Genomic DNA, 20,874 nt, shown 5'->3' with positions numbered 1-20,874 from the left:
TGAATAAACCAGAAACAGACACTAGTTTTGTTAGGCATGTTAAAATAAGTACATTGTAAAATATCAAAATAATCCTATTCACTGAGGCGATGAGCTCTAAGAAGGTTTGAGCCAGCTCAACACACATGGCTGCCACACACACACACGCACACACACGCGCGCACACACACACACACGCGCGCACACGCGCACACACACACACACACACACTCCTCCCCCCGCCCCTACACACACACACACACAGAGCAGCTAACTGAGGCTAATCAGGCTAAGTGCAGGAAATCTACAATGTGTGAAGTCCAGCCTTAAACCAGCCAGTACCACTGGCTCCTCTAAGTGCCGTGTCCACTCTGATCTCACAAGGCCTTTCATGGGATTAGCTGCTTTCTGACACACAAACAACATTCAGCACTCTACTGAAGGATCGCACCCAGACATGTGTATAAAAAAACTGGTAGGAGAACAGTCCCCAAAGTGTCCCAGAAGTTCTTGTGTTTTAAGTGAATATTATGTGTGGGTGCATATTGGAAAACAAAGCACATGTACACACCCGTCTTCTAGACGTGCTTTACTCTGTATTTGACATTTAAATGTCAACCAAGTCTCAGGTGTCTGGTGAGCTGCACAATGTTGCCACATATTAAGGACAGATGACATTAGGTAAACCCTCACAGGTCATGTGGGCATGGGGGAAGACACCACATCTGATATTTCAGCAGTTCAGGGGGCTCCGTGTGGGGGATGGGAGCCCGATCACAGGGAGGATGGAGGCTAAGACGAAACTACGAAAATATCTGCAGATACATTTGACTTCTCTAGTCCTTTCTCTTCAAAAATATACATCAGAAAGGAAGGTTCACCAGAGGCATTCAGACTTTATAAACTTTTTTCAAATTTTGTCATCTTCTGTGACAAAATGTGTTTTTTTTATTTATTCAAAAAAAAAACTTGGATCAAATCTATAAGCCATAAATAAATGTGCTCTCAAATACTTACATAAGTGTGTCATTAAAGTGTGTGAATATCAGTGTGAGATATTGGGAAAAAAAAAAAAAAAGATATATTAGGCACAGATATATCTATCGAGGCTCATTTCTAAGAAGCACATTGATTAAGTCCTAAGTCCGAGTTTATATGTAATTTTCCTTTGATAGTGTGTGTGCGTGTGTGTGTGTGTGTGTGTGTAGGGTTGTGTGCGTGTGTGTATGTGTGTGTGCAGTTTTACCTGGTGGAAGATGCTGGTAGCTATGAAAGCACAGTGGGGATTGAAGGCCCCGGTGCCACACACGTACAGGTGCGTCTGATTAAAAGGCTGCAGAACTCGCAGGAAGTTTGCGCACTCCAGCTGTCCAGAGACACAGATGCACACAGCAGCTCACCACAATGCAACAACCTGCAGTGTTTCGTATTGGAGTGTTCAGCAACAGCAGAATAATTCATTTATTTCTATCGTAATCTGTGGTTCTAAATGTGTTGGCTTGTTTCTTCCTGAATCTTGATTCCCCTACCAGCGTCAGAGTGTTGTTTGTTTACAGTTCCTTAAATGAATCGGATTCAATCAGCTTCAGTTCCGCAGTAGATTGCAATCTATTGTGCAACTGTTTCGGGGTTATTGTTGCAGAACATTTCAGGCAGGTCTCGTTCGGTCGTATCGCATTGCAGCGAGCAGCGGAAATAAAAAAAAATAAAAAAAGAAAAGTGATACGGCCTGATCTGTCAGGCAGGAGATTTTAATCTGTGCAACATTCTGACTGAAATCACGTTCTGAGATGAGCCGAATGATGGTTTACCTGCGTAAAACATGGAAGCTCCTGTTTTAAATGTTGCTGTTGTTATTCAATAACATGTGTTTGTGCTGGAATCAGTGAGTGTGTCTTGAATCACCTCTGAATCCTTCCCAGCCATGAGACATTCTTGGACCCGGTCCGGACTGCCTGGCCAGAAAAGCTACAGGGGAAGAAAGACAGAGAGAGGAGGGAACAAAGGAGGGAAGAAACCAGAACAAACAGAGAGAGACATTTAAAAAATATTTTTCCTGTTCAATTTTGCGTTCCTGCTCGTGCTACGTTTCTGATAAACAGCTATTGGAAGCAGCAGGTGCTCTGACGGTCAGCCAGGAGGGGAGAGCCAATAGCACATGACTAATCTGGATGGAATAAGCAGAGCAACAGCTTCAGGGAGGAGAAAAATAAAAACCAACTGGCAGCATTGATGAGTCCTGATAATGGGCCAAACTGTCAGGGCAGCAGGGATCGTGACAGCATGACTAATTCACAATTTGACTGCACCTGCAGAAGGAGTTAGGGTGCTTTTTATTGAGTGGCATGCACTGAGAAGTGTCCAACAGCAGAAATAAATGAAGAAAGAAAGAAATAGACATGAACATTTAAAGGAGAGAATGTGGACTTCTGGGAAATATCTTTTATTAAACAAACTATTGAAGACGCAGCGCGTTCCTGCCCACCTTTTGGGATATTTCTCTCCCAGCTCTGCACATCTACAAACTTTAACTGCATTGCAACTGTAGCACATAAATAAGCTTTAATAAAAGATCATGCAATTCACTAATTTGCAGAGTGGACGACTAATAGCTGTCCAGTGAACAGATTCTCACGCCTGAGCTGAGGATCTTTGCAGCTATACCAGATTTACCGTGGACCTGTAGGTGGGTTGTAACGCTGGTCAGATTGTCAGATTAGGTTAAATAAGTTCAACTCAGTTTTGAACTTCTCAACAACTCTCTCCTGACCCGTCTGCTGTTCCTCGTGTCCATGACGCTGTTTGTTCATTAACGTTCTCCGATGAGCCTCAGCGGTCTTCTGGGCCATTATGGATAAAGGGGCCGTAATGCAAATGTCTGCAACTATTTTCCAAATTGTTTGTGAGAAAACCTTAAAAGGAGAATTATTTTCCAGCAATACACAATTACGCACTACTTTGTGTTAGTCTATCATAAAATTGTAATGAAATGTATTGAACCATGTGGTTTTAATTTCATAGGAGGTTATAAAGTTTAACGGCAGAGTCAGTGTTCCACATCTAATGGAGGTGATTCAGTTTCAGGTTCATATTCAGGGTGACGAGAGACAACGAAAGGCCCCTGTGGCGGAGTGAAAACTTTTGAGTTTTCTAACCGACTTGCTTGCTCTGACTCTGTTAAAGTGTGTGTGTGTGTGTGTGTGTGTGTGTGTGTGTGTGTGTGTGCGTGTGTGTGTGTGTGCGTGTGTGCGTGTGTGTGTGTGTGTGTGTGTGCGTGTGCGTGCGTGCGCGTGTGTGTGCGTGTGTGTGTTTTGAATGGTGGGGGGGCTGGAAGGATGAGCTCACTCTAGGTTCAGGTAAGATTATCTTCCATGAAACATGTACTGGTAACAATGGAAATGTCTGACTTCACTAATAAAGCAATCACACACCGCCCAACATAATCACATTAAACATCACTTTTTTTTCCACATAAACTAAATAAAAATTAATTTTAAAAAACCCCAGGATGGGTCCAACCCAACCCTACGACTCTTTTCGATGAAATCAAAACTGAGAGGAAATAACTGAGCTCTTGATAATGTGCAAGCAAGAGAGAAATAAAGGCTCCAATGGCAGCGACATGACTAATCTAACTATTTCCCCGACTCAGTCATTCCCTCAGAGACCAGAGTCGTGAGGCTGAGATAGAAGCGATATGACCATGAAAACTGCTAAAGCTGCTCTGAAAAAGTACAAGAAGCAAACAGTTTCTCAGAAAAATCACAATCCATAAATCTTCAAGATCTATAAAAGCTAATGAATACTTTAAAAGACGCATGATCTGGCACTTATTAATTGGTGGTCCAAACAGAAAGTCATCACTCCGTGGAGAAAAACAAAACAAAATAGTGACACACAGTCAAATAAAGCCATTACTGACAAAATACTGCTGGTTTTAGGAAACAATTTTAGAATGCCCCGTAATCGTTCCCCGATGCAGTCATCCCCGCAGAGCCCGCTGCGGAGCCGAGATGATCAGATTAGATTAGTGACCGCACTTGGCCTAATCTCCAGTACCACACACTGACAGGAACACGGACCACCGCTGGAAGAGTACCACCAGGTGAAGGCTGTGGTTAATGGGAATTTATCCTGCTGTGGAAAGCATGCTGGTTGTCATCTTAAACCACATGCAGGAAGAGTGAAGGGCTGGTAAATCAGCGGCAAAAAGAAAGAAAAAAAAAGCAAAACAAAAAAAGATGGAAAAGTGTTGAAAATGTCCAAAGTTCTCCTGCGAAACCAGAGAAGGAGCAACGATGAAAGGAGAAATTTGAAAACAAAAAACCACTGAAACACAAAGCAACCCATGGTGACCTCTCTCTGGGTGATGGTGGCTGCCAGCTGTAGGCTCACAGAAAGAGAATGCCCTGAGGTTTTCTTTTTTTTTCTTTGTATGTTTTATTTTATTTTTTTAACTGTAGCCTCATCAAAGTCTCTGAAGGCGATAGTTAAAGTTCGGCACGCTGCCCTGGGATGAACTGGGGACAGTAGATATGCCAGAATCCCTTCTTTCAAGAGTTTCCAATGTAATCACGCAGTGTTTAAAAGTTTGGACAAAAAAAAAAAACAATTTTGAACATAGCACTATAAATATTAACAGCATAAGAGGGGAAAATAACTGCACATAATATGAAATGGTATAAACAAATTATAAATACTGTATGTGAAAATGCAAAGCATAGAAAATCCGCATGAAGCTAAGCCACGAGTTAAAATTATCTCTCCTTTCACTGGCGGAGAGCCGGGCACAGTGGGTGGCTGGCTGGAAGAACCGGTGTGTCCGTCCGTCTCAAAAGCTGTTCGTCTGCTCGCCTACCTGTTTGTCCCCCTGACAGCTTTGCGTGCGCGTCTGACTGATGAGGATATTGATTTGATCCGACAGATCACGGTTATGAAAAGGCAGAGCTGTCGCTGTCCTTGCTGTGACCCTGAACTCAGCCAGCCATTAACGTGTTTGTCTGGCCGTTTGGATGTGGTGTGAAACATCAGGGTGGCGAATACTGGTTGTTTTATTTCCTTCCTGTCGACAGTTTCCTCCCATATGTACATCTCCACAAATATGAGACCTGCTCAACTGATTTTGAATTTGATGTTGTGTGAGAGTGTGACGTTTATCCACATCAGTGTTTGGCGAGTTTTGTTGCACCAGTGCCTGCAGCATGGGAACGAGATCATCTGTTTTTTGTTTTTTTTGTTTTTTTTAAGTCTATGCTTCTTGCCGGAGGGATCCTGTCCACACCATCACTGATTTTACACAAAACTGAGACTTTCTAATGCATTTGTGCGTTTTGTCCACATGCATATACATTTTTTAAATAACACAACCTTAGTTTAAAAAATACAAAAAAAACCTTAGGACAAGGTAGATGCCAAGTAACAAATTGTCTAATTCAGATAAAAGATCAGCTGACTGAATGTTCCCATTTTGTTCAATGCCAGTTAAACAGAGGCAACGATTATTGAACAAATATACTTAGACTTTTCTTCTCAATTCTTTCCATCTTGTCTGGTTTATGTAACTTGTCAGTAACTTATGATCCCGACTCAAATCTGGACTCTCGTGGAAAATCTTCTTTATGTTCTGGAATTTTACAAAACTCAGACCTGCCGTGCCATTCGCTTCACTAAAACACATTTTAATGCAGACAACTTTCTATTAGAAAGCTGCAGACAGCTTATAATTGTTTATACTGGCTTCCTGATGAGTTCAAAAGTAACTTTGGAATATGATTCCTCCAACAAAAAGCAGTGGGATGATCAGACAAAATGCTTTCATTTTGTTTTACAAAAGAGATAAAGAAGGTTTTGCAAAAAATTCCTCACCACAAACAGTTAAAGAAGATGAAAATTATCCTTCTGCTGCTAAGATTCTCCTTATGTTGCGTAATGAAACATATTTCAATAAAGAATTAATTAACTAGAAATGAAAGTCCAAAGAACTGCTGTAAGTTGCTTACAGGCGTCAGGACAGATAAAGGATCCTGATGGGATAAAAGTCAGAAGGGTGTGACTTTGCTCTTAAATTGTCAGTGATTACCTCAATCAAGTTATCAGATTTGTAAATCTGCCATTATTTGACACAGTTTCGGGTGAAAAGAGTTTATATTTACGCCCATACGCACACACATTGAATGGTTATCTTCCTTTGGTTTATTGGTATGTGTGCGTCTTCCACTTCATACCTTCCGCGGGTTCTGCGTGATGTCATCCAGACTAGTAGAGAGAAGATTATCTTTCATGGCCACGTATAGACGCCTCCTGTCTTCATCAGGCAGCAGGGAGTGGAGGTCTCCTGCTTCCAAAGGCAGCGTCAGCAGACGGCCATTTTGAATGAGCTCTGCAGTGGAGAAGAAGAAGAGAAACATATGACATACATATAACATATAACATAAGGCCAAGCGTAAGCAGAGAAGGCTGAAACTTCAGCAAATGCACCAGAATATATGAAATTAGTGCTTAACACTTTGGCTGCAAGGCCCAAAAAGGTCAAAGGTCCAGAAAGAGGGATGCTATTCTGGACTTTTAAAGTTTAAAGTTCCTGTTCAAGTTTATCTTTAAGATAACTCAGTATTGATTAGCCTATTTGATCAATCCAGGTAGCTTTTCAAGCACGTTTAAGCATCAGAAAATGTCTCCAAAGCACAGAATGAATTAACATAGCTAAACATAAAGACTGGGAAAAAAAGACCTCTGCAGACCAGCTGCTACCAACCAGAAACTCTAAAATCTGATGTTTTTCTGGTCGAGGAATGCACCATGCCAGAAAGTGAACTGGTCCCACCAACCACAACCCTCTTTAGTGTGGAAGCTAACAGAAGGAAACCTCAAAGTTAGCTATTTTTATGTAAGAGAGATCTTTAAAATGAAGCATAAACGGTGTGAAACAGGAAACTCCTTTCTACTTTTAAACAGTGAGCAGATAACGTGAGGGGTGAATATTTTGTAGTAAAATTGCTGTGTTGTTTTAAAAAAAGGTTTTATATTCTCTATGGGTTTAAACACAGAATGTTGTTTTCAGTTCGTATAATTGTACTCATGCCAATTGTCGTAATCCCTCATATACTGTCAATGACATTAAAATATCTCCAATCATGTTCTTATTTTAAAATGAGGTAAATAATCAATTACAACAATTCTGCTTTTCACATACACCTCTGGTCTAATATAGATTATGAATTACTGCATCAAATAAGGAAGGCTAGAAAGCAATACTATTAATTAATCAGGTTAATTAATATAATTTTTTGATAATTAATTTTTTTTTTAAATTGGTGTAATCTAAAAATGAACATCGGCACATCAAAGATGTACATCTGTATTCTTAAATGATAAAAAGTACTTTGTATTAGTTAAGTTTCAACTCTAGTTTGAATGAAACAAAATTTAGTAGATAACACAAGATTTATAAAACAGAATTAAAAGTGGGGAGAAAACTATGTCAACAACAACAACCAGCTTTGACGCAAAATATTGTTTTACAAGTGATCAGATAAGTAGACAGACAAACTTTCCCACACCTGCAGTTTCTATGAGATGCTCATCTCTTGGTTGTTTTTTGTTCTGCTTCATCTGGACTCTCACACTAAACAAAAAAGTTGAAATGCATGTCATATGAACACACACACTTACATCTTGATACGCTGTACATCTGTTTCAGACAGGCTGTGGGATAACAAGGGATTCTGAAATGACTAATGATGAATGTACTGATTGCATTTTTTTTCTAAAATGATTACTCTGTCTCACTATGTAAGCTATGAGAACTATGGTGAGGAAGATTGTTGGATATCTGAGCAAGGACACAAACGGCACGTCGGTCTGTTTTGTGCGTGAACCATCAAAGCGCAAGAGCCAAGCGTCCTGCAGTGGATTAGAGTTGGCGTCAAAAAGCAAAGAGGCATCGGCTTTATAACAGTGGCAGACAGGGCTTCACACACTGGCAGCTCCTAACAGTACGCTGAAGTACACAGAGTTTTTGAAACACATTTGCCTTATAAAACAAAAAACTGGATGACATTGCCGCACTGCATTGGTAAATTACACTGAATATGTTCCCCTGATGTCATCCTGGCCCTTCAAATCCAAAGAAACAGGTTAGGACCGCTATCCCAGGCCAAGTGTTTAAGCCAGACAAAAAATGACCATTTATGCTTTTTTGGGCTGCTGCATTTATGCTCCAGCGACTAATTTACATAAATTGCTGCTCAGAGCGCTTAACTGTTTAACTTCATGATTTATCACCCTCCACAGCAGCAGCAAACTCAGCTCCTTTTTGTGTTAAAAATGTGGTTTAGTTTTGGTCTCTCCTGATGGCGGGCAGTCGTGTGCTGCCTGTTCCTCTGCGGTGATGGATGACACCTCTGAAACACACCGTTTGTTTCGTCGGACTGGTAAATGTGAGCCGACATTGTGCTCTGAAGTGCATCGTGCATAATATAATTGAGTTAATCTCCTTAAATATAGCGCAACAGTTTGAATTTTTGGCACGAGTTGTTTCTGTGAAACGTTGAAAACTCACTCCATTATGCAAGAGACACTTTCAAATTTGATTTAGGATATAATTCAAGGTTATGAAGAAATTTGTTATGTTTATACAGAAAGGAAGGGTTTTGCTCCAACGATGAAACAGATAAGAAGAGTGCAAAAGATGGAGGACGTGCTGTATTTAATCAAATAAATACCTCAAACAAGCTGCTCTGTCTGTTATTTATTTTACTGCATTTTATTGTGTTGTGCTGCAGTGTTTAAGCCTCAATGAAAAAAAGATAACGAGGAAAGAACGGATCAGACGGAAGCATAGCTGTCAGAGACAGAAAGAAGTGGGAAGCTGGTGGTGGAAGAGCACGAAGTGATGACACACTGCGAATAACATTCAGGGATGGATACAGACATGGCAAACTGCAGATTGGGGTGACAGAGAGGTCAGACACAGCAGGAGCATATTTGCAGTGTCTTAGCTGAACAGTCGTTTTTTCAGGTGGCAACAAGAACATTTTAATTACCCTGATACCAAACAACCACTTTGCATGTGAAAGGCAGGTCTTTGGTTTTCAGTTGTTTGTTAACCAACTTTACCTTGAGAGCTAAAAGACAATGAGCAATACAATCTTCCAAATGCTTACAAGAGCGCACAACACTTAAATATAGGTTTTAAAATGTTCAAACTTCAAAGAAAGTGTCTGTGTGTTACCTAGTCCTGACAAAAAACTTTCTGGTTGCTCAGATGCATCCTCAGACAGACCCAGATCACAGAGGCTCTTAACTTTGCATTTAGCTGAAAATGTCTCATGTATTGATGGAAATTTGATAAATGTAATAAATGAAAACAGAGCATTTTTAGTCTACTCATATTTTTCTATGTGTGTATTCAACAAAAGCCACTCTTTTATTTGCTAACTCTGCAGACAATTGTTTGATTACATGTCTTTGTTGTATTTTACGTGTTTTTCACTACAAATATGAAAATGGTTCAATATGTTCTGTACATAACACGCCAAATTGAAATAAAGTCTTCCTAATCTGTAAAGACAATTTCAATTTCTAGCTCAGGTAATAAGAATTGTAAAGTTGTTTCATCACTAGGTATTCTTCTTTTCCTGAGATTATTTCTAGAAAGATTTTTTAAAAAAAGAATAAAACCAACAAAAAAAATTTACAAAATGTACAAAAAGCTGTGATCCCTTAAAGATTCATCAAAATGACAAGTTTTCACAACTAGATCCAATTAAAAGGCTTCATGCTGAGGGCTCATGTGACTTTTCTTTACAGTTTCTGGGTGGCATCATTTTCACTAAGTGCAAATTTTGACACATTTGAATAGGCAAGATTTAAACCTCTCTGCCTTGATGTGAAAGTAGCAAAGCCTCAAAGAAATGGAACATGAAATTGTTCTCTTGCTGTAAAATGCAGTACATAAATATAAGAATAAAATGTAGAACTTCACATTGCCACGCTTTGAAATTCTGAAAAAGATAAACAAAGATATCTTGTTAAAATGGTCTAGTCTGGTTTAGTAAAATATGAATTATACGTAAGAACCTTTGAAGATCAAAAAGCTTTTGATGATATTAACTCTGATCTGTTGTCAAGTTATCAACCTCTAATTTAAAAATATGTATATATAATTTTGAATTAAGTCACATGAGAGATTTAAAATACTGATGACTTTTTAAAATGGCTGATCGAAATACTGGTATACCTCATTAGGTCCTATATTTATTAGCTGCTGTATCGACATTTTGTGTAGCTGTTGAAATCACATCACTATTATAGATCACATGAAAAAAACAAGGAACAAGCTACAGACAAACCAGCTGTTGGGTAGGATCTCTGACTGGTGATGTAACACATGCTTGTGTCTCCACTCAGACAAAAGTGAGAGTACGCTTTTTGTTTTCTATTGTTTTTTGTTTTCATAGTCTGTAAATAGAGATCAAGTTGTTACAGTGACAGGAAAATAACTTGGTGTTATAGAATTGTCATTTAAACACGAAGGATTAATTCTTGCCATATTTTCTCTTATAAAGATGAATCATGTAACCCTGTTTTTCTTGTTTAACCTCATCTCTTTCATTTGTTTTTTTTCTTAAGGAAAGTCACTGAAGTAGCTGCTTGTTCCCAGTGTCCTAACTTCATCTCTTTTCATCCTGGGACAGTGCGATTGTCTCACTGTTTATTTGTTTAGCTGAGTTTCCATCCAGTACGAAGCCAATAAGAAAGTTACTGCTGCCATTAACTCGATGCAAGTTTTCCTTTAACTTACCCAGAGTTAAAGGGCTGCTAACAGCAAGTTGGATTCAGCTGGAGGTTTCTTCCTGTTAAAGCTGACTTCTTTCTGTCCACATGTTTGCTTTTAGGGAAAGGAGAGCTGTAACGTCTGTGGCTGGGTTTCCACTGACTGCACAAATGTGCAATTTGACTTTTTGAAAATAAGTTCACTTAACACACCAATTTTGAGAATCTTTTGTTTTTTTATTAAAAGTTTTGGCATAAGGCTGAGGTTGTTTTTTTTTGTTTGTTTTTTGTAAAACTGCAATGGAAATACTTTTTCACATCAAATGAGTCACATGAGCAACAACTTCATATTGCCTCTGGTGCAAACCATGAAGAACATAACAGGAAGAAGGTGGAGGATGAATAATGACTTACTGTGTGAACAAACGTATTCATGTGTTATTTTCAACATTAGCGGAACACTGACAAAGTTGTGCACACATTTGTAATGGGAATTTGGATGTAGATATTAAAATGGATGTTTTATCAGTTGGTGTTTAAAGCTAAATTTGACTAAACCATTTTATAACTATAATCAAACTGCATATCATCTAATATGAATGCAAATTACTGGATTGTATTGAATTGATTTTATAATACATTTCTACAATTTGAGGTGGCCCTGTTTGTCTCAAAGTGCAATAAGATGAAGTTACTTGAAGTCACTGTTATGTGGCACAAAATAAATGAACGTAATTGAATTAACTGAATGGATTACTGCATGTTTGGGTACAATCAGGAAAGAGTACTGAATATTTTCCTCCTTATCCTGGGAAAAGGAGTGCTGGTTAGAGTATTGTGTCTTACAGTTTCATAAAAACACAAGTTCTTTCATTCCTCCGCCAATAGCTCTGACAGATTAAAATAGGTCAAACTGAATTAAGAATAATGAAAAACCTTGATTGTTTCTTTGCACTGTTAACTATGACAATGACAAATAAACCCATAGGGGGTGAAAGCCAAGTGGATAACGGGGAGGAGAGAAGGAGAAGGTCAATGGGGAGATGAACAGCTGGAGGGAAAGATGAGAAAAATGGAACGGCAAAGTGACAATGAGATGAAACTGGGCTGATGGGTGAAGACAGCTACGAGATGAGAATGGGAAAAACGTCAAAACAACGGATGATGATGGACAGATGAGAGAGGCAAGGAGAGGGGAGGAGGCAGGAGGAGGCGAACAGACTGAAAGTAATCCTGATGGACAAAATTAATAAATAATGATGGATAATGATGAGGGTGAGGGGAAGAGGAGGGATGAGGAAGAAAACAGGGGGATTGGGCGAGATAGGTCGATATGGGTGGAGGAGGAAATCATGTTTTGACGACACCGAGGGGCAAATGATGGACACGAGGGCAGATTGAGGAAGAAGTGGAGTCAAATGAGAAAGCAGATTTGAGAAGAAAATGGGAAAACCACGTTACAATGAGCAAGAGGAAAAACAGCAAGTAAGAGGACGGAGGGAGAGATCAGCTGAAGGGAGATTAAAAAAATAGGGGGAAAGAGACCTGAATGAAGGGCAAAATTCTTTGATGACAAGGTGGAAAATGATGAGGAAAAAGTGGCAAAGTGAGAAAAGAAGATAGGAGGGAGCAAAGAAAGATTGAGGCAGTAGACAGAAATTAGAAGAACCTCAACATGCTGACAGTTGGGTAAAATACACGAGATGGATGAGCAGAAAGAAAATAAGATTTAAAAAAAGAAAAGAGGCGAGGAAAACATGACTCAATGGAAACAGAGAAATAATCAGCAACAGAGAAACGGTAAGAAAGAAATGGACTTTCAGCCCAAAAGAAAATAGCAGAAACTTATGGTTAGCTCAGCATGAAATCTCACTGGGTTCTTTGTTGTTATTCAGCAAAGCATCAGGGAGGTAAATTGTTTTGTTTCACACTGATTTAGGTCTCATTAATCCAAGAGAGTGCATCAGCAACAAAATAACTTTAACCGATTCAGTTTTTTTTATTTAGCTTAGATTTGGCTGAACTCGGATACAAACAAAGATGAACTTTTTTCCAATCACTTTAAGAATGAAAGCCTGCCGTGTTTCCAAATGGAGGTTCTGTTGAAATGATAACGTTCACAATTGCTGAAAAGGAAACATGCTATTTTTAAAAAATCAACAGGGAAGACAACTCTTTCCGACCATTCCTGCTTTGGTTTGCTTACATTTAAAATTGTTTTTTTAGATCTTGTAATGTTAGATGTGCTGAGTTTTTAAATCGCCACCAGTCCAAGTCATTTAAGATGTCATATTTACTAATACCTGAGGTCTAGACAGCAAAGTTGTGCACACTATCTACTGTATGCACAAGAAAGTTATTAAATTCACTTAAACACTTACACTCTCTGGCCCCTTTATTAGGTATCTTTCTAAGTGGTTAAATTACTTGCTTAGTGCCTCAGGAATGTTCAAAGAGTTCTCCTTTCCAGCAGGAAAGTTGATGTACTGCTGGAAATTGTGCTATTATTTTTTTTATTTGTGTTTTACTCAACGTCTCAACTTCATTGGAATTGGAGTTGAACAAAAAAAGACCAAAGGAAGCTTGAAAATCCCCAAACGTTTGCTGATGTTTTTTCTGCACATGTAGAAATAAGCAGGTGTGCTGAAGGAAAACTCAATCAAAAGTTGCTCAACTTTGTTGCGTCAAAGAAGGTTTGTAGTCCTTCAGTTATATTTCAGTCAACACTTGATTATGGCAGTCACGTAGCAGCCGCTCCCTGTGCTGGCTGTTCTTCACCTCATGAATATTTCAGCAAAAGAAAAAAAGTGATCTAATCTCTTGAAAAAGAAATCTACTTACCTGCTTTGTCACCAACTGTGTTTAGCCAATAAATGTCTTGAATTTCAAACATTCCCAGCTTGCCAGCCTACGTCTGGAGGAAGAAAGTTTCTAAGAGGCTCTTACTTTTCAGGATATCAGACCCTGGTGGGGATTCATGCCTTCCTGCTCCTACTCAAGCATCCAGCTATTCACCAAAATTACTGTGTGCACCTCAGGAGCAGCATGACCTTGTTTCACGCAATATGAGGGGAAAAAAACTCAACTTAATTGAATGTGAAACCAACCGCTGTGGGGAGAACGCCAGCAAGATTCTGCATCTGTTACCCTCACAGGTTCCTGTTGGGTCACAGGCTGAAACATGTTGATGTTGGGATTCAATAAATCAGTAGAAAAAGGATGGAACCATCTCCATGAAGGACCCTGTCAAAAACTTGTCAAGAGTTCTTTGTGTAATAATAGAAATCGAATATCACCCTTGAGTCAGGATCACATGCTTTATATTGAGTCAACTCTCGCTCGATGTGATTACAACTCTGGCTTGTTTTCTTTATTCTGCAGACACGACAGCATGAGCGCACACAGACAAACCCGGCATATTTAAGCCCATAGGAATGAACAACTCTTATTTAATATGAAAAACCAAAACAAAACATTGTTTCATCCGCCACAAACACAGAGCGTTCCTCAGTCATAAAACACCAGCTGCACCTACTCCACCCTAACTCTTGGGACAGTTGCCTTGGATACGGCAACCATGCCAACATAATTTAGGAGGGGGCACGGAGGGGGTGTCTCTTGGCCCTCCACCCACTGCCGCCCCGCCTCACACACACACACAGATGATTGATTTGGCCAACACCTCTGCACAACATTTCTAACAGGGTCGATTGGAATAATGGAGCATTTCTAAGACATCAAAGACATTTGTCAGCGGGGGGCCGGAGGGCCGAGGGTAGGGGGCCGCGCCCTTGAGGACACACACTTAGACATATTTCCTGATACAACAGAATAATAAACTTTCCCCCATGCTTCTCACTTACATGCAGCCAGGGCCGGATTTACAAGAACGTGGGCTGGTGCCCTGGCCACTGAAGGAAAATTATTTTGCTAATGCAAATTACAGTACATTATTATTATTATTATTATTATTAGGTAGATCTATACCAGTGGTTCTTAACCTGGGTTCGATCGAACCCCAGGGATTCGGTGAGTTGGTCTCAGGGGTTCAGTGAATGCGCATATGAAACTGGGGGGTTCGGTACAAGTGAAATACTCGAGTACTGTTTTTATTCATAAAAATCCCAAAATATTATTACAAGTTACTTGATATGGACCCACAACTCTTACATAAGAGTACAATGCCTGCAAAGAATGCATTCAATTATATATATATATATATATATATATATATATATATATATATATATATATATATATATAAAGATTTTTATCTTTTTTTTTATAAAAGATAAAAATCTCTGGGCTCCTCCAAAATTGGAGCTACAGCAAACAACATGCAACAGAGCTTACACTTTTTATTTACATTGTTGTCAGGTCATAACCACATACTGCAATATATCCAATTGGGAAGGAAAAAAAAAGATATGTGGTTTTCAAAATATTTTGCGAATAAAAACTCAGAAGGTGTGGCATGCATTTGTATGCAGCCCCCTTTACGCTGATAGCCCTGGGAAGATTCTTTATTAGGATAAAGACTCCAAAATTCATGATGACCCAGGAATATGTTGTGTGAAGTTATAACGGATCATCCCAACTTATGAATGTGTCATAGAGAACTGTGAAATCCATTATATCAACATAGAAAGAGTGTGACACATTTGTAGACCTGTGGATGTATGGAAACACAAGAAGCACATGTAAGGAAAAGCTCTGGTCATAAGGCAACACAAGTTGAGCTTTCTGCACTACATGAAAAACTACCTGGGTGTTTGTTGGAAAACTAACACTGCACAATTAACCTAAACCTGGAAAAAAAAAACAGAAGTGGCAGCATAATGCTGTGGGTTGGGTTTCAGGGAAAATGGGTGGAGCTAAAAACAGAATAATGCTGACGAAAACCTGTTGGAGGCTATCAAAGACTGGGGTGAAAGGTCACCTTCCAGCAGGACGACGACTCTAACCATCCAGAGCAGCAATGGACTGGATTAGATCAAAGCATATCTACGAGCTAGAACGGCCCACTCAAAGTCCAGCTCTGAATCAAGTTGAGAATATATGGCAACATTTGAAAATACACACACATTCTTCATCCAGGCCTTAATGAATCCAAGTGACATTAACCGTAGCCGCCAACCTGAAATCTTCTGGCCTACGTAAAACGATACAGACAGAAGAGATGAGCCTGCTCACATTCCAGCCTGCAATAACTTTCCAGATGGAAGTTTTGAGAAAGTGTTCTTAAAGACCAGAGAGCAAAAGTTTCAGAGACAATTTGATGATTTGACTCGCCCATAGGCAATTTCACTCCCCAGCTCCGCAACCTTTTCAGAAACTCTGAATTGGAATTGATTTCTTTCAAAACAACTCGCAGCTCCTAAAATGCCTTTGAACAACACTGAGAGCTGGAGGAACAATTTGACACAAAACAGCAAATTGCTATACAGCATACAGAGTAGGGCATTAAAAAAAAGCATCAGAGACAGTCATCAAATGGCGATTTATACTCTGGATAAAAATGCTTTTAAGAGTAAAGAGTGTCGGTAGTTGCCACAGGTATGAAGTTATTCTTCACATGGTTCCTCAGAATAGATCATTTGGACCCACCTTGCAGGTTGCAGTCTTATTGAGTAGTTCTGTAATGACTTCTGAAACGTTCACTAACTGGAGGGCAGGCAGAATACAGACCGCGGTCAATAAAAATGCTTCAAGTTTACAATATGTGACATTTCTTATGAGTTCAATAGAAAAACACAGAAATCTAATTACTCTTGTTTTAACTTCTTCTTATGATAGAAATGAGATTCATTCCAGTTACTATTTGCTACTAATCCTGTTAATAATGTTGTTGTGAAATGTACGTTTTCTGCAAACACAATACTGTTATTGTACTTTAAACATCATTATCAGTTTAACTCTGATATGATTATGGACATTTTGGTCCATTTGTTTACATTTTTTCAAGTTGATCAATCAATAATTTTGCTGCATTACTGCATTTATCACAATTTTTAGTAAGAAACATTTTCTTTCACAAATTTTGAAATTCAACTTCACATGTTTAAGAAATCAAAAGAAAATTCCAAAATAATGCTAAATAAAACTTTTTTATTTTTTGCTTTTCTCTGCTTACATATCTTAAGCCACTTAGGATCTGCTCAAAACTTTCTATAATTTTGATCATTGTAGCCCTTAAATGCCTGTTTTATTTATTGAAAATGCACAAAGATGAGCTGTGTTGCATGTAACAATTTTTGGGCAGCTGGAAAATATTAGCAATCAGACTTAGATACGTAAAAGATTAGCCAAATATTGACTTTAATGCATTAGTAGTTATTTGTAGCACCACGTTTAAAATGTTCTACAACTTAATTTACTGCCAAAAAAATCCCATCAATCCCATTAATCTTTGTTAAGACCACAATTTATAATCCTACAGATGTTGGAAAATATATTCAGGTGCAGGATGTCAGGGTTTCATCTTGGAGAAAAATAAAATATTTCTTGTTTCCACCATAAAATTCACCATCATCAGGCAGTACGATTCATATTTATAATTTTAATACTCAATGTCTTTATGTTGTTGAAGTTGATTGGTTACACCGACGTACTTAGGGCAGTACAATGTATCACAAATATATTGTAATTTAATACTTTCATGACTAATAAGGCAAAAAATTGGTTGGAATAACAATTATCTGCTGCTATGTTAAAGATTAAGAAGAGATAATGCAGAGAAAATGAATTAGCAGGCTGTTATAACTGGGAAGGCAATGGTCAGTTGTGGTCAGGGAAAGCGCAATCTGTTCAAACACTTTAAAGAGTACATACACACACACACACACACACACACGCACACGCACACACACACACACAGACACGATTGAAAAGCGCAGCAGGCCTTATAAGCATCAAGTTGACAGAAGGGTAGAGAAAGTTCTTGACCTCTGATCAGAGCCAATTGGCCTCTGACTCCTGTCGCTGGGAATCAAAGACGGAAAAGGTTACGGTGTAAAGGAACAGACGTCCTGCGCCATAATCCCACAAGTCTGTGCCTACACGCTAAAACCTGTGCATGAATGGTCCCTTTCTTTCAGTGGATGGCTCTGGCTGTCCACATTTGCCTCTGTAAGTGTGTTGTTTACACCGTGTTCATAGGTGTGTGTTTGCATGAACGTGTGTTTTGTCAGCGGCCACGTATTTTTGTCCATGGTGAACATTAGATTAAAGGCTGCTGGTCATGGGAGCACTGACGGACCTCAATGTGATTAGAGCAAATGTGCAGCGTGTGATGCAGCTAAGGACATTCCTGCACTGCAGAACATTCCCTCTCTCGGACGCCCGGTCAAGCAAATGCATCTGTGTGCTCTTAAGACAGCAAGGCCAAATTAATATTAAGAAAAAAAGACTCGGTTAAGCATTGAAGGTAATTCTCCATGATGCATTGAAGCTTCCTAAGTAGGTGTTAAATAATATTTTTGACTCATGGACATTTCTCCAAAACTAAATCTGTGAAACAAACAAAATCAAAACAAGAAATGTGTAAGCCCTGAAAACTTGCATCAGTCAGATTCAGTGTTGTTAATATATCTCCATAATAAAGGCAGCCAGGGGTGTTTTTGCATTAAAAGATCTGACAATTTCCTCTGAAGAAGCACTTGGCAACAGTTTATCATGACATAATCACTGAGCTCAGGCTGCTTTATTCAATTTGCCACATGGTGTTTTCAGTGCAAATAATCACATGCTACATAATGGAGAGACGTGAATCAATAACACTTTAATTTGATTCATTTGGCTAGAGTCTGAGTAGTTATGAAAGACGAGATGAAAACGTATGGTAAAACATAACTGAACAGAAGACAAAGTGAAAGTAGCTTTAAAATTAGCAAGCAGGTGTCTGCTGGCTCTGCTTAGGATGCCTGAAGCGTACAGTAGCTCTGCTCTAAGCTACAGCTTCACTTCTCATCTTCTTCCAAGGCCAGTGCCCTACTTGCAATTTTAAAGAGAGCTGTCAGAGAGTTTGAAGGTGTCTTCCTTTTCCTCTGCTCCACTTTTTTATGCAATTATTTTTTTTTTTTGCTACGGATTTGGAGGACCAATCAATGCCCAGGCAGATTCAAGTTTCAAATATTCAAACTCTGGGGAAAGAAATGTTTACTAGATTTAAAAAATAAATAAATAAATAAAAAGAAATCCTAGAAGTACAGCAGAGTCTGAAACAGCAAAATCCACAGTTATTTGTTATTTTAGACTAGATAAGCCATGCTTACAGTTACAGATATGTTTGTTTCCTCCAGCTGCTAAAACAGCATCCCTGCAGTCTTGTTTTGATTTTGTCTTTTTGAATTAAAAATATACCAAGGAATTACAATAAAGATTGCGTTCACATTTTGTCAGACTACAAACAAAAATGTCAACGCATTTTATCACTGTAAAGACACCATGGTGAAACATGGGGAGGATAGCATAACGTTCTTCATGAAACCTAAAGCTAGCGTGGAACACACAGTGAAAGGGTTAAAGTGATTAGAACAAGAATAGAATGAGTAGAAAGAGTAGAATGGCCCAGTCAAAGTACAGACTTAGACACAATAAGAAATTATAAAATACTCGAAAATTGCTGTTCAGTTTCAATATATGCAAACCTTATACAAACGCATACCAAAGGACTTTAAGATGCAATTGCAGCAACATGTTGGTTCTGCAAACGTTTGATTTAGAACGGCTGAAAACAAACACATGCATTCATTTCAGATTTCCACTTGTGTAAGAAATACAAGAATATGGATCTTTTCACTTCTCAATCATGGGCTACTTTGTCTATTATATACAGCATAATCCCCCATGGCCTGTGGTTAAAATGTGACCAAATGAAGCTAATTGAGTACTTTTGAATGGTGTCTTATGTGTGTGTGTGTGTTTTTTTTTTTTGCAGGTTGAGGCTGATAAATCTGAGCACAGCTGTTGTTGTCAAGGTGAGGCACTCAGCCACGATGCGTGGTGGTCATATGATGGGAATGACGGGAAAAAATCCGTTTGGCACACGGTGCGGAGAACGTCAGTGCAGTTTTTCCATGCTGGCATAGCAAGAGCATTTGAGGACAGATGTGACGTCCCGGTCTCCAGGGGATGGAGTTTATGAATAGTTAGATTCACTTCAAATGGTTTCCATCCGAAACATCCTAAGAGCTGCAAAATGTTTCAAAAGAAATTAAAAGTAGATGGCGATGAAATAAACATTTTCTCTATCTTTAGACTCCAACTATATTATATTCCTTATTGCGAAGCCTTTTAATGCACAAACACAGGCTTCCTTTACCATTAATCTGTCCAATTATTCTCCCCCAGCCTAAAGCATTGTCCACGTGAGAGCATTAAGGATCTACACATGTGTGTACCTTTGTTTCTGTGTCTTTGTGAGCATCTGTCTTTGTCAGTCTGTTTGTCTGCTCACTGAGCCCCAGGGAACTTTAGCTGTCTGGTGCAGCGTTCCCAAAGGGAGGACTTTGTTGGCTGCGCCACAAGAGGAGGGTGTCGTTGGAGGGGCAGGAGGGGGGTGCGGGGGGTGAGGAAACCGGGGCACATTTCCTGTGGAAATGGGGTTATCACTTCACAATTACTGGTGCAATTACAGTGGGAGGCCTGCAGAAGCTTGGAAACAAAGCCTATAGGCACACAGATGGGCACTCGGATGGAGACATGAGCGCACATGCAATCTTGTCGAACACTCGTGTCTATACGAGTGTTCAAAAAAAGAAGTGGTGCTGTTTTGTTAAGTATAAGTGCCCTCATGGTCCGTCTTTCACAGAGTGCCTGAATGTGCTGGAGAAGGTCGTCTTGGTGTCTTAACCTCCCGCTGTGACAAGAGTGGCTCAATCCACAATAGACAGTCATTGTGTTTGAGGTTACAATGTCGTTATCCATCCACTGGGACACTGTAAATTTTCCCAGATGCAGAATTAATTGTCTGCTTCGTTCCTCACACGATGCCACATACATGTGCAAATCCAGCCCCTCTCATTACTGCTCAAGCGCCCTCACTCTCTATGTGGGACCACTTTTTCTCCTGGACCGGGACTCGTTTCTCTCTTTTATTTTTCTAAAAGATTAGAATCA

General features: G+C 39.3%; 1 protein-coding gene across 3 annotated transcripts in view; it reads right to left on the bottom strand.

Annotated features, from left to right (window-relative positions):
• sema3h (sema domain, immunoglobulin domain (Ig), short basic domain, secreted, (semaphorin) 3H) overlaps positions 1–20,874 on the bottom strand; it is a 68,615-nt gene that overhangs the window by 28,259 nt on the left and 19,482 nt on the right. For all 3 annotated transcript variants that reach the window (XM_081608815.1, XM_081608814.1, XM_081608813.1), the window contains 3 exons: positions 6,204–6,358; positions 1,885–1,947; positions 1,226–1,345 (listed from right to left, as the gene is read on the bottom strand). In XM_081608815.1, coding sequence (XP_081464941.1) covers positions 1,226–1,345; positions 1,885–1,947; positions 6,204–6,260 — 240 coding nt within the window. In that variant the 5' untranslated portion in view covers positions 6,261–6,358. The remainder of the gene's footprint in view (positions 1–1,225; positions 1,346–1,884; positions 1,948–6,203; positions 6,359–20,874) is intronic.

Source organism: Poecilia reticulata, chromosome 7, assembly GCF_904066995.2.
Source record: "Poecilia reticulata chromosome 7, P_reticulata-male-v2, whole genome shotgun sequence".
In the NCBI taxonomy this organism is placed as follows: Eukaryota; Metazoa; Chordata; class Actinopteri; order Cyprinodontiformes; family Poeciliidae; genus Poecilia; species Poecilia reticulata.
Note: the sequence above shows the minus strand (reverse complement) of the source record. Positions and strands in the feature narration are given on the sequence as shown.